The following is a 13,179-nucleotide window of genomic DNA, read 5'->3' as shown; positions in this document are numbered from 1 at the left end:
AATTAGTTCACAGATGTGCATGACATCAGAGTACTGTTTTGACCTTCGTTAATACCCGGGTCGAGGTGTCAACGCTAAAAATCGCAAAAAAATGTAAGATTTGCGGTGAATGCTGTGAAAAGATGTAAGAATTGCGATTTTTAGCGTTGAATGCGATGAATGCGGTGAAAAAGAAATAATTCAACGCTAAGAATAGCAAATCTTAAGAAAAATCACCGCTAAAAATTACTGTATATTTTTTGCGGTGAATTTTTGTAATATTTTGCGGGTTTTAAGCGTTGAAATTTTTATTTTCACAAAAATAACTTCTTTCAAAAACACTAGCATAGTTATATGGCAGGCTCTCAAAAATGTTTTAACAGTAATACGATTTTTTTCCGAAAAAAATAAAAAATCTTGAACTTCACAAGTATGCGGAAATTGATATTTTCTTTTTTCTCAAAAAATTCGGTAATTTGGTAAATATTTCCGATCAATTTAAAAAATTGCTCATCGATGTTTTAGTGTTTAATCGTAATACTTAAAGATTTAGTTCCTGTATCTCTGAAAGTGTTGCTTCCTGCATTTTACAATCTTACAAGAGTTTGAATCCTGATATGGCTTCGGAACGTTGTGAGACCAGACTAAAATAAATATTATCAAAAAATTTGTTTCTAGAACATTCTAGAATACTAATTCCTCTTTCCCCTTTAATTAAAATCCATATCATCCGAGATTCATGTAAAATTACAATCCACTCACTGCCAGAAAACAGAAATAAAGAAGAGTAGATTCAATGACTCACTGTTCTTCTTTTGAACTTTCCTTCAATTATATCACACCGCTATACCGAAAATTTGATCAAGTAAGCTTGATAAAACTTGTCACCATCCCTCGTTTTTTAATCATTGGTACTGAAAACTTGTTAATTATCTTTAAACTGAAGAAATATTAACCAGCCAAAAATATATGCCAGGCTCTCACAGGTTGACTGAAAGATTTAGAAGGACTATTTCAAACTAAAATCTTTATGGTAAGAGATTCCCGAGAAAATATGTTTTCGAAATTAAATCGTGAGTAATTGCCGTTGGATAATGGGTACCTCAAACTTACCTTTTACTAATAGCCTTGTTTACAAAACAAATTAGAAAAATCAATTTCAAACTAATGGAATTTTTTTTGCTGTTTTTCACGACTACCATAAGAGCTCTAAAACGGGGCAGAGTGTTTGAAGAATAAAGAAAAATTTACCACAGATTAATGATACTAACATCAACCTACTTACTATACCGACACAATCCGTAAGTTCTGACTAAAACCTGGAAAAAAATGGACACAAGCTAAAAAAATTACCGGTTCTGATTTAAGGAAATGGTCCTTCTGATTCAAAAAAAAAAAAAAAAAATTGGCGACGATAGTTTAATTCAGAGCTCACTTTTATTCAGCAATTATCTATTTGCTTGGATGAAGCCTCGACCGTTTCAGTAATAGAGGAGAATTGCTCAGTACTGAGTTCACTCTATGGTGTGCTAATCACATACAGTGTTTTCTGAAGCCACGATCTATGACCTCGATATCAGTTTAAAATCGGGTAACGGCCTCAGATTAACTTTTTATAAATAGCTGTCTTCATATCATTAGCTGACTACTACAGCGCTTTTAATTTTTATATAATCCAAAAGTTTTAAGCTTGATTGGAGAACATAAATTGACTATAGTAGCGTATTGTTTGCTTAGTGATTGATGTGCTGTGCTTACAAGTTACCGGGAAGTCCTATGATCAGGGGTAAATTTTTTTTCTGCAGAATTTTTGAGCAAAAAACTGTGCAGTTTGTAACAGCATTAGCAAACTTTTGCTATTTTCTTTATATAAAGTGCGTGAATTATTTCGATGATAAATATATTTTGGAAGCTTTGATTGTATATCAATTCAGTTTTATAGGTTTAAACAAGGCGGCTCGGTAATGTGCAATGGCACATACGGTTCCGACCCCGCCCATCTACAATTTTGGCATAATTGTGTACCAAATGAGGAACAGATAGAAAAACCCAAAAATTATTTTTTGCGAATCCCAAAAAAGCCCAAGTCTTTCAAAAAATTCTGTATGAACGATAAGATAACCTCCAAAACAAATAACTCAGTGGAGTAGAAATTGATGCATTAGATTGCTGTAGTATGTCAACATTAAGAAAGCGAGTCAAGACGAACAGCAAAATCAAACAACAACAACAACAACAAACATTAATTACACCAAAAATCTTATGTCCCTCTTAAAAACTAAATTTAATAACAAAGTCAACATACCGTCAGATAAACCTGAAACTAAACAAAAATAACTTATAAATCACCAGAAAACATATGCCACCAGTCCATAAAAAGGTTTGGTAACAATTATACAAAAAAGAACAAAAACAGAAAAGTAAAAAAAAATTAACTTATTTTTTTGAAACAATTAACTTCAAAGTAATAAATACCATTAGGAATAAATTAATATTACCTCAAATTTGCGATTACCACTGCTTCTATAGAAGGGCATTAGGACCTGACCTTATTCATTTTTTAGAGCGGCTAAAAAGAACAACAAAGAACACACAAAATTTCAATTGAAACTTGCCAGAAAACGCTGTCAAAACCGTCAAGCCAAAGTTTGGCACTCAAAATATATTTGATTGCACCTTCTTCAAACAGCTATAATGTAGTACGTGGCCATTCATTAGTAAGACTAGGTAACAAGTAGACAAAAAAGCGAAGTGCTAAAGTATGTAATACTTTAAATTTTTTTTTTCGAAACAAAATTACATTCAATGTCATGAAAGGCATTAATTACAAAAAGAGCTATTTAAATATCGTCGTTTTTTCATGAAAAGGAAACCCTCGAGACCTGTAATTATCCAGAATATTTCTTGCATCTACAAAAAGAACGTCACATATCACAAAAATCAAATTAATTTAATTTTTTTTTTGTGAAAAAGCGGTGTCGAAGCCAGTAAGGTCATAACAAAATCTTTAAAAAAAAGATTTTGGGACACCAATCCCTTTTATTCCCTTGACACCCATAATGTCATATATGACCTGTATTAACTAACGAGATTAGGTAACAAAAAGAAACATAAAAAGAACAAAATTGCGAAGTTAAAAAAGTTTTTTTTTTTTTAATTTTGGAAAACCATGGGTTTGAAAGTCATAAAAGCCATCAGCTATCCGCTAATATCAGAATATCGGTTTTTATATTCTTCCATGAAAAGCCAATGAAAGCTATCACTATACAGGAAATTTCATACGACCGAAACGACAAAGTATAAATGACAGTTAAGACAAAATTAAAAAATTCAATTGATTTCTTCAAGAAAGAGGCGTCGAGGCCATTAAAACGATGATTTATATCTTTCAGGATTTTAATATGTTCAATTGTGCTTTAATTTGAATGCTAATAAGGTGACATGAGAACTGTCAATAATGTGATAATGTGACAAAATTAGAAAACGTGAAAAACTGGCAAATATCAAAACAAACAAAAATCTAAAATGTTGTAGTATGAAAGCCAGAAAACAATAATTTCAGGCTTAAAACTGCAACCGAGAATAAATGTTAACTCAGTAGAAAGAAGAAGCAGTCTTTTTTTTGCTGACACTAAGCTGGAAGTTGAACAAATTAAGAAAAAAATAGAGGAAAAGTTAATTAAGCCATTATTTATTGAAAAGTCAATTATTTTTAAAAAAGAAACGACCAAAAACTTTCAATTAAAAAACTAAATGCATTAGTCTGGAGCTGTTTAGCAAGTGAATTGGTTGGACCTATCACTCCTGAGCTTTGATTTGATATGTTCTGTTCTTTATTATTAAAAAAAGTCTTTTTTTTTAAAAAAAAAAGACCGACTGATTACAACCCGATTTTTTTTGGATTGTAACAGTCCAAGAATGGCCCAAAACTACCCCTGTTAATACTTATTGTCCGTTAAGAACAATTGATTTTTCGAATGTTGTAGATATAGATAATTTCTGAGTTGAAACTCAAAATAAATTTTGCATTTTTGATAATCAACGAGTAAAGTTAGCAAAAAACGGCAAAGTTTTAACTACAAGGCACTCTCTGCGGACTCTGAAGTAGAAATAGCCCCCCTCTGAGTCTACAAAGATTGTATGAGTGTTGTTTGGGGGTGTACTGTAGGCAAATTTAATCAAAGTGGACTAAAGTAGCTTATTTCGTGCTGTTGTTGATGAAAAAGGCTAAATTTTGAAATGTTTATCCAGATTTTTTGACAAAAAAATTAAATCAAAACAATCAAAAATGCTTGTTCGTCTTCAAAAATAAAATCAACGACACTATTCTTAAAAAGTATAACAAGTTTTAGCAAAATTGACGAAAATTTAGTAAAAAATTCCGGAAAATGTGAATAAAAACAACGTGAATTCACTCTTCTTTTCTCAGAAGTTTAAGCCTCGATAACTCCCTGTAGAAAATGAAAATTAAAAAAATTTTTTAATTCCATATTCTACGCTGGACGAGCTTTCTAATGATACCAGCCAGTCTCAACTCTCTACGATGAATATATCGAGCGGCGAAAATTCACGGAACAAAAAAAAACCCAGTTGAGTATATACTTCCTCCCCCCTCAAGAGGGTCGGAACAATAATGGTAATACCAACTTTAACAAAAATTGTTCGCAAGTTTTATTTGAAGATTTTTGTCATTTGTTTGCTTTTCAGTGTGACTTTTCAACGTTGTGTTTGTGTTAATGGCAGATTTTAGTTTCATAAATTTGATTTTGGGTTTCTGAGCAGCTAAAAACCTAAAGGTTTTTGATATATGTTGAAAACTTTTCTAACGTTGTTTTTTGCTCTGTTAATCTCGGATATGTCCTTCCATATTAACTCAGTTCCAATTATGAGTTGTTTTATAGATTGAAACAAGACAGAAAACAAAGATTTGAGAAAATAATTTTGAAGAAATTAGACAACTTGGTAATTATTCTATTTTCTTTCAAGTTTTCCTGTGTTTTCTTGTCATTATCAATTCTTTTTTGATTTCAATTTTTCTTGAGTTCACAGAAGGTTTTGGGGTTGCGTTTTAATTTAGGTTTTAGCCCTACAATTTTTATTCTGAGGACACTGACATGAATATACACTAGAGAATCATCTATACTGTTTTTGCTAGTTTTGCTGCCATTTTTAAATTTTTTGTTTTCGTTTTAAATAATTTTAAATATTTTTTTTTGTTTTTATTCTGCCTCTGATCACCTCTTAAGTGACAATCAATTTTTTTCTGGTAGTATTCTATTTGCTCCTGATCTTTAGTCTCTAGTAGAATTAATTGGTTAGTTTTTAAGAGTTTATAAACAAGTTATCAAAACTTCAAAATTTTCTAGCTATATATATTAAAAAACAAATATTTGCAAGTTTTCCATACTTTGTAAATTTTTAACCTTAAGTTTGAAAATGGTAAATTACTTTGTAAATTGTGCTTTTATCTTAGGTTCTAAGGTGTTTCATATCTCTTTGCACTTTTTTGATTAATTTGATTCAAATAATTAAAAATTATGAAATTGACATTGATTTTCATAAGAGACGTACACTGAGGAGAATTGTGATGGCCTGAAGGAGATTGCCTGGTCTTAAACGACTTGAATTCACACTCACATATACTCACACACAAGCACACACACTAACACTCATTGTAACTAACTCACACTCAATCGCACTCACTCACACTTACACTCACATTTACAATGTCACAAACACACACATTTTTCAAACTCAGACTCGCACACACATAGCGCAATATTATGAAAAACATTTGCAAAAAAATGGTTTCAAAAACGACGCATTGCGGCGCGCTTCCTAGTTGCTGTGCATCTCAGCACTTCTCAACGCATTGGTTTAACAGGTTTTTGAGATGAAAGTGTAAAAGTTGAACTCATTTGTTACATAATTTTGCAAAATTTTCCCAACCCCGGGTGGCAACATATTCAGTGTTTTTGTGTATTTTGCTTTTTTGCGTTGAAAACAGACTTTTCAAAACTTAAAGTTTCTGTCGATAAGAAACTTATTATTTTCTATTGATTATAAAACTTTTATTATATACAATATCTCTTAAATATATTTATATTAAGTGCATATTATATTTTTATTTTATACAATATTTACAAATTATATACTATATAGTAACAACTTATATATATATATATATATATATATATATATATATATATATATATATTATAACAATTATTTTTTTAAATTTAAATTGTAAATAATAAAATTGCCACTAATTTTTTACTGCGGTATTTGTGGAACTGTTTTGTGTCTTTTTGATTCGCAAATTTCCTTAGTCCGCTGCTCGGGTAATGAATTAATTAATGTTTCCATCAATTAGTTTTGTTTATGCTTGAGAACCCGTCCTATTATGATTTTTACTTGGATTGAGAGGAATTTCTCTAACTTAAATTAATTTACCGACTTTTTGACATACTGCGTGAAATCATCTTGGCATCTCCAATTCAGTTTAACTCCTCTCTCATTCTACTGATAGTGCCTTTTAAACATCTGTTGCTCAGCGGAGCAATACGAAATTAACAGAAATGAAATGAAAAAGTAGAATTCGATTGAACCCATGAAGCCCAGTTTTCGATGCGCCTGGTTTGAGTTTTTTTTTCTAATCGGTCTTAGTAACCAGCTCTAATGTCTATTGGTATGGATACCAATTGTTGTATCCTCTCATTAAGAAACAGTAGTACGACTAACTACAAAATCCAATAAAGATAGCGCGCAATTCTATTTTTTTGTAATTTAAGATTTTTTTTTTCATTTTATTCGGTTCTTTCAATTCGAATGTTGACTTTAGGTGGACGAGGAGACTGGAGAGATGAGGAAACCAACGAAGTGCAACTGGTTCTGCCACATTCTGACAATATTTTGGAAGGTTTTATTCGCAATCATTCCACCCCCTGGATGCTGTGGTGGGTGGCCCTGCTTCATAGGGTAAATGGCCACAATATCAATAGCTGGAAACTGTGATCAGATAATATTCCGGGTTTTAACTTTTTATCAGACCTTACCCTGCTTTTGAAAGAATTCATAACTTGCAAGAATCTTGCAAGATTTTGAATTCATTTAGAAGGGTATTTAATTTTTTCTCCGAGATTAGCATTTCAGTTTTAAAAGCTATATGGATATGAACAACTTAACCAAAACTTACTACCAGTGCCAATTAACGAGCAGAAAATATTTCCAAATTACTATTATGAAATAGTTCATTAACTTCAATTAAAGTGTAAACAGCTGGAGTACAGACAGGTATACAGACTTAAAAGAAAGATATGGCCTCTGATACGACCTGTTAGACAAAATAGACCTCTGATCAACCACTCCAGTCGTAATTGACCATCTATTACACCGTTTCCGACCGTCAGACTGAAAATGACTCTGATCCGATTGTTAGAAATTCTTTGCGTTCATAGTGAATTCAATGTAATTGCTTATAACACTCACGAGCACAATTTAAAATGCCAAAAACCAGTAGTGCTAGAAGTTACAAATGCCAGAAGTTCTTACTTATCCAAAAGTCGACTTCCGTTGGCTTTCGTCAATTTAAAAGGCGCTCGTTTCGTGTTTTAAGCATGGTTGAGTGACTCTGCAGCAGTCATTCATAATTATGACTTAATATCTCGAACCTCTTCGCGATTCTCGATAAACGCCAGAAGTTCCCGCAGTGACTTCAGGCAGAGTCACCTAACTATTACCTCTTGTCTGTTTGCAGTTCACTGATTGGCATTGGGTTGCTGACTTATTTGATAGAGATGGTGGCAACAAACGTTGGATGTGCGGCTGGACTCAAAGACATCGTCACTGCAATCTCAATCGTTGCTCTTGGTAAGATTGTTTTCTTTAATCAAATAATTCAAAATTGCGCGCGGAAGAAAACTTGTTTCTTATGAGTTTTTATGAGATTATTTGCACGCAATTTTCTACTCTACGGTATCTATTGTTTCAAATATTTTTCTCAGGTTGGTTCGAGAATTCGATTAAACGCCTGTCGAATCGCAAACGACGATAGTGAAAATTTGGTAATTGGATCAATATGAGTACAACCTTTTGTACAAAAGCTCATGTTTGTGGAAAATGACGGATCAGAACGTTATTCCATCATTGTTTGCAATTTTTCCGCAATATAATGGATTCCAATCAAAAAATTGTTAGAGCTTTATTGGGACTTTGTTTAACGGTGTGGTCAATCGTTACTCATTTCTGACATGTTTCCTACCAAACGACCCACTTTTACATTGATACGTGTTATTTGGCTCAATATGCTTTTAGTGGAACCTAAAAGAAAAAGCAATAAGAGAAAGTTTTATCATCAACTCTAAGCTCCTTGTTAATAGCCGCCTCGGCTTCTCGGCCGGCTATTATAGCGCTCCTATTCTTTATAATTTAAAGAAATTGAATTGTATTGGGGCGCTGTCTTTTTTTACGACTCGAAGAGGAGTATTGGAGAAGTCCTTTTTTAAATCAATTTTTATTAGAGTGAAATTTGAAGCGGGAAATGAAAATAGCGAAAAAATTTGGAGTGATTTTGTTACTGAACAAAAGAAGAGTTGAGCGAAAAGAGAGTGGTTTTTGTTCATATCGCTGTTTTCGAGAGAGCGAAAAATTGAGGTGTGAAAAAAATTCTGTAAGCGAGCAAATTTTTTTTTTCACGTGCGGCATTTTGAAGCATTTCTTTTCCATTTTTTGTTTAAGAGGTTTGGTTTTGATTTTGTTTTGTTTTAGGCTGGTTTTGGCAGTGGTTTGAAGGTTTCTAGTAATATATATGAATTTTTTTTTGCTAATTCGGAGATTTTTCATGCATTTTGCAGATTTTCGGGCTTATTTTGGGTTTTTTGACGATTATTTTGTTTTACTAGCTCAAATGAGTATTGAAAAGACTCCTTCTACTTGAGCTAATTTTAGATAACAATTGCTTACAGTTTTGTGGATATGAATCAATTTTTTTGAGGAGAAATATGACCAAAAATGGCGAAAATTGGAACCTTTTTTCTTAATTTTTTGCAGTTTTTCGTTTTTTTTTTGTTTTTTAGACAAGGGTCTTATCCTAATATGACTTGCGTATTGTTTTGCGAGCATCAGGATACCTTATTGGATGAAAGCAATTTTTCTTTGGATGTATACGCTTTTGTAAATTTACAAACTTTTTCCAGTTTTTTATCGCAAATTGTTCTTCAGAGCTTTTTTTTTTCAAAATTTGACTTCAAGTATTTTCAAAAAATTCAAATTGGTTTTTTTAACTAGTTGTTTTATGAAATAAATTTGGCATAATTCTTGAGATAATTTAAGATAATTTTTTCGGGATCTCAAGTTATAAAAAAAATTGATAAGATTTTTTATCATTTTTTAACAGATTTGATTTTATTGTGTTTTTCTTTTTTGGTTTATGGTTTTGTTTCAAGATAATCATAAACCAGTGGAGGCACGTTTTGTCTGATGAGCAGTTGGATAGCGTTTAAATGGATTTCCACTTCGAGTGGTTTCTGGAATTCTTCCGGCTATATTTTTTAAGATATGTTCACACATTTTCATGATTTCTGAAGTCAAATCAAATTAGAGTAGTAAATTTGGTCACGCCGAAACAGGAAGTGAAGCAAAAAAGCGAGTGGTTTTTCAACGTGAATTTTTTTTGCTCTAATTTTAAGGTAGAAAGAAAAAACAGTGTTCGAACAAACATTCGCTTTCTCGCTAGTGTTTTTTTCACATGCCGCAAATTCACTTTGATTCTCACTCATTTTTCGATTCTTTTGAATCCGATTTTTCTAAATGGTTGTCTCAATCTATTAAAAGTTTTTTCTAGTCCTAGTTTTTCTTTTGTTTTTCTCAACCAAATTTTTCCCACTAGTGGTTTTTTGTTCACCTGCGGCAATTTGACATTGATTTTCTGTTTTTTTTTTGTTTTTGATCTAATTTTTTTAAAAATAGTTTTTCCACTTCACTCATGATCCATTCTAGGTCTAGTTTTCTGTTTATTCAATAAAAATATTTTGAATTGTACGCCAGGATTTGTCCTGCTGTGTTTTTTTTAATTCGTCGTCTCCATCGATGATTCTTACTACCTGACTTCTTGGAATTCAGTAACTTCCCTTGATTTGCAGTTAAAAATTGTGTGCGTGACGTCATTTCTGCTCTTAGGTCAAATTGGTGACTCACCTCACTAAAAAATGACTTCTGAACGCACTTAGGGAACTCTAATTTTTATGAACATTTTAGTTGAAGATCAATAATGTGAATCAAAGTAGTGCCAAACGTATATGCCCTAATTCTTGAGCATTAGTCTTGAACTTTTGATTACAAATATCAATTTTTAAAAAAGCTCTCTGAGCGCGTTTTTGTTATAGACTGAATCTAATCGAAAAGTCTCGTGGTCTGTTGAAGGACTAGTGGTCAATCTGTCTATCTTATTTCTTTACTTGTTTCAACTCACGGAAGGCCACAAGCGTCTATCGCGGCTATTTTCCGGCATCACTTTTTAAACAGCAGTTTCTCAGCAAGGCAATTCAAAAGAAACAGAGTCAGTATCAAAAAACGAATTCAGAAATAGAAACGGGATAAAGCTATGAAGCCCAATTTTAGAGGCCCGTTACTCAATCTTTGTTCTTAATTACCATTTCTAATGCTGAATGGTACTGATACTAACCCCTGCATGGTCTTACTACAAAACAGGAGTTCGTTCACCTCCAAAATGACATCAAAATAGTTCGCATTTTAAAATTGTGGAATTGTAGAATTGTAGAATTGTGGAAAAATAGCTTTTTTCATTATTTTTTTCTCTTCTTTCAATATCAATCTTGGTTATGGGAATCAACGCAGGTTATTTCCCATCAATCTTCCGGGTAAGTTTGTAATAGCCGCCTCAGCTTCTCAGACGGCTATTATACCGCTCACATTTTTTTTACAATTCAGAGAATTTGAATTGTATTGGATTGCTCTCTTTTTTTTTCAAGATCTGCTCACACATTTTCATGATTTTTGAAGTCAAAATGGAGTAGTGATTTTGGTCATGCCGAGAAGGAAAATGGAGCAAAAAAGCGTGTGGTTTTGCAGCGTGAAACCTGCTTGCTCTAATTTTAAAGTTGTTTGAGAAAAGGGTGTTTGAACAATAATTCGCTTTCTTGCAAGGGTTTTTTTACATGCGGCAAATTCACTTTGATTTTTACTGTGTTTTCGATTTTTGGGATCGGATTTTTTTCTAATTCGTGTTTCCAGTCCACTCATTGTTCCTTCTAGGCCTATTTTTTGGTTTGAACCAAATTTCCAATTCTCGTTAGTGTTTTTTTTGTTTAAATGCGGCCTTTTGAAATTGATTTTCTGTTTTTTTTATTTTTTATCTGATTTTTTAAGAAACCGATTTCCCAATTCACTCATAGTCTTTTCTAGGTCTATTATTTTGCTTAGAGAATGGAAATTTTTTGAATTGTACGTCATGACTTGTCCTGCTATGTTTTTTTTTGTTTTCGTCGATTAAAAATTTTTCGCTTTACCTTTGTTCACTGCTTGTTCAACATTTTGCGTGAAATCCTTTTGTTTCTCAAGGCTATTTTCACTCTTCTCTCATTCTGCTAAAAGGGTTTTTCAGACAGCAGTTGCTCAGAAACGCAATTCAAAAGAAACAGAGTCAGTATCAAAAAACGAAGTCAGAATTAGAAACGGGATAAACCCATAAAGCCCGATTTTAGATGCCCGTTAATCGAACATTGTTCTTAGTTACCATCTCTAATGCTTATTGGTATTGATACTAGCCCCTGTATGGTCTCAATACAAAACAGGAGTACGTTCAGCTCCAAAATGACATCAAAATAGTTCTCACTTTAAAATTGTTTGTGGAAAAATATCTTTTTTTTTCTTTAGTTTTTTTTTCACTTCTTTCAATCCCAGGCTTGGTTTTGGGAATCAACAGCGGCTATTTTCCGGCAATCTGCCGGGTTTGTTCATGAATGCGATTTAGAAATCATACACAGTTTTACACAAAATGTCATCTTGATTGCGAGGTTTGTTAAACGGATTCTCAGTATTAAATATTGAAGTGTTGTAGTCCTTATTACAGGCACAAGTCTACCCGACACATTTGCAAGCCGAGCCGCCGCAATTGCCGATGACACCGCCGATGCCGCAATTGGCAACGTCACCGGATCCAACGCCGTCAATGTCTTCCTCGGAATCGGTTTGGCCTGGCTCCTGGGCGCCATTGTCCAAAAATGCCGGGGGTGCGAATTTGCGGTGGAACCCGGTGATCTGGGTTTCAATGTTGTGGTTTTCACAGGACTGGTGGGTCTGGGTGTTTGCGTGCTGATGTTCAGAAGGTTCAATAAAAACATAAGAGCGGAATTAGGAGGTCCACTTGGAAGTAAAATTGTGACGTCATTATTGCTGATTATGTTTTGGCTGATCTATTTGACACTGGCAACCTTGGCAGCTTACAAAGTTTTCAGACCTGGATTCTAATAAAAAATAAAACAAAAATATAAACCAAGGTTAATTCATATATTTTAGCTCCGATTTCAGTATAGTTGCTCAGTATAGATTTCAGTCATAGATTTTTGTCTTTATAATCTGTATACAAATATATAATCCGTTTATAATCCGTATACGTTCGTCTCAAAGGATCTCAGCATTTTTTTGGAAAACTTCAGCAATTTTTTTTTTGGAATAGTTTGCGTCAGAATTTCGGGAATGAGAAAAAAGTATATTTCTTGGGAGGTTTGAATGTTTTTGCCGTATTGCTTGCATTTAGTTCAGCTTTTGCGTGTGAGAAATTCCAGCTTTTATTAATCAGTTTTGATTTTCGATGACATGACGCTTTCACTGTGCTAATTCCATCGATAGCAAAAATATTACATTTAGAAATTTGATATCAGAATTAGATATGAGAAACAGAAGTCCGCAAAAATGTTGGCAAGAAAAACTGGAGAGCTGTGAAAATTTAAAATTCTCAGTTATCGAAATGACTGTTTTTTTCTAAAAATTTAAGATGATGACTGTTTTTAGCTAACAAAGGTTTCTGCACAGGAGGAAATTTTCTGCAGATAAGGCCAGAAAGTTGTTTGAAAAAAGTGTTACCTGCAATTAAGGAAAAAAGAGTTCTAAAAACTACTAATTTTGTGCGGGATAGTGGATACTTCAGAGCCGCGCACTCGAGTCGAAATTGCATAATTAGCT

The 13,179-nt window shown here is 32.9% G+C and overlaps 1 protein-coding gene across 1 annotated transcript in view; it reads left to right on the top strand.

Annotated features, from left to right (window-relative positions):
- Positions 1 to 12,519, top strand: part of LOC142353612 (sodium/calcium exchanger 3-like) — a 155,416-nt gene extending 142,897 nt beyond the window's left edge. Inside the window, exons 17-19 of the mRNA XM_075405898.1 lie at positions 6,821 to 6,957; positions 7,736 to 7,848; positions 12,068 to 12,519. Coding sequence (XP_075262013.1) covers positions 6,821 to 6,957; positions 7,736 to 7,848; positions 12,068 to 12,465 — 648 coding nt within the window. The 3' untranslated portion in view covers positions 12,466 to 12,519. The remainder of the gene's footprint in view (positions 1 to 6,820; positions 6,958 to 7,735; positions 7,849 to 12,067) is intronic.
- The last annotated feature ends 660 nt before the right edge of the window (positions 12,520 to 13,179 follow it).

This window comes from Convolutriloba macropyga, chromosome 14, assembly GCF_964194025.1.
Source record: "Convolutriloba macropyga chromosome 14, txConMacr16.3, whole genome shotgun sequence".
Taxonomy (NCBI): Eukaryota; Metazoa; Xenacoelomorpha; order Acoela; family Convolutidae; genus Convolutriloba; species Convolutriloba macropyga.
Note: the sequence above shows the minus strand (reverse complement) of the source record. Positions and strands in the feature narration are given on the sequence as shown.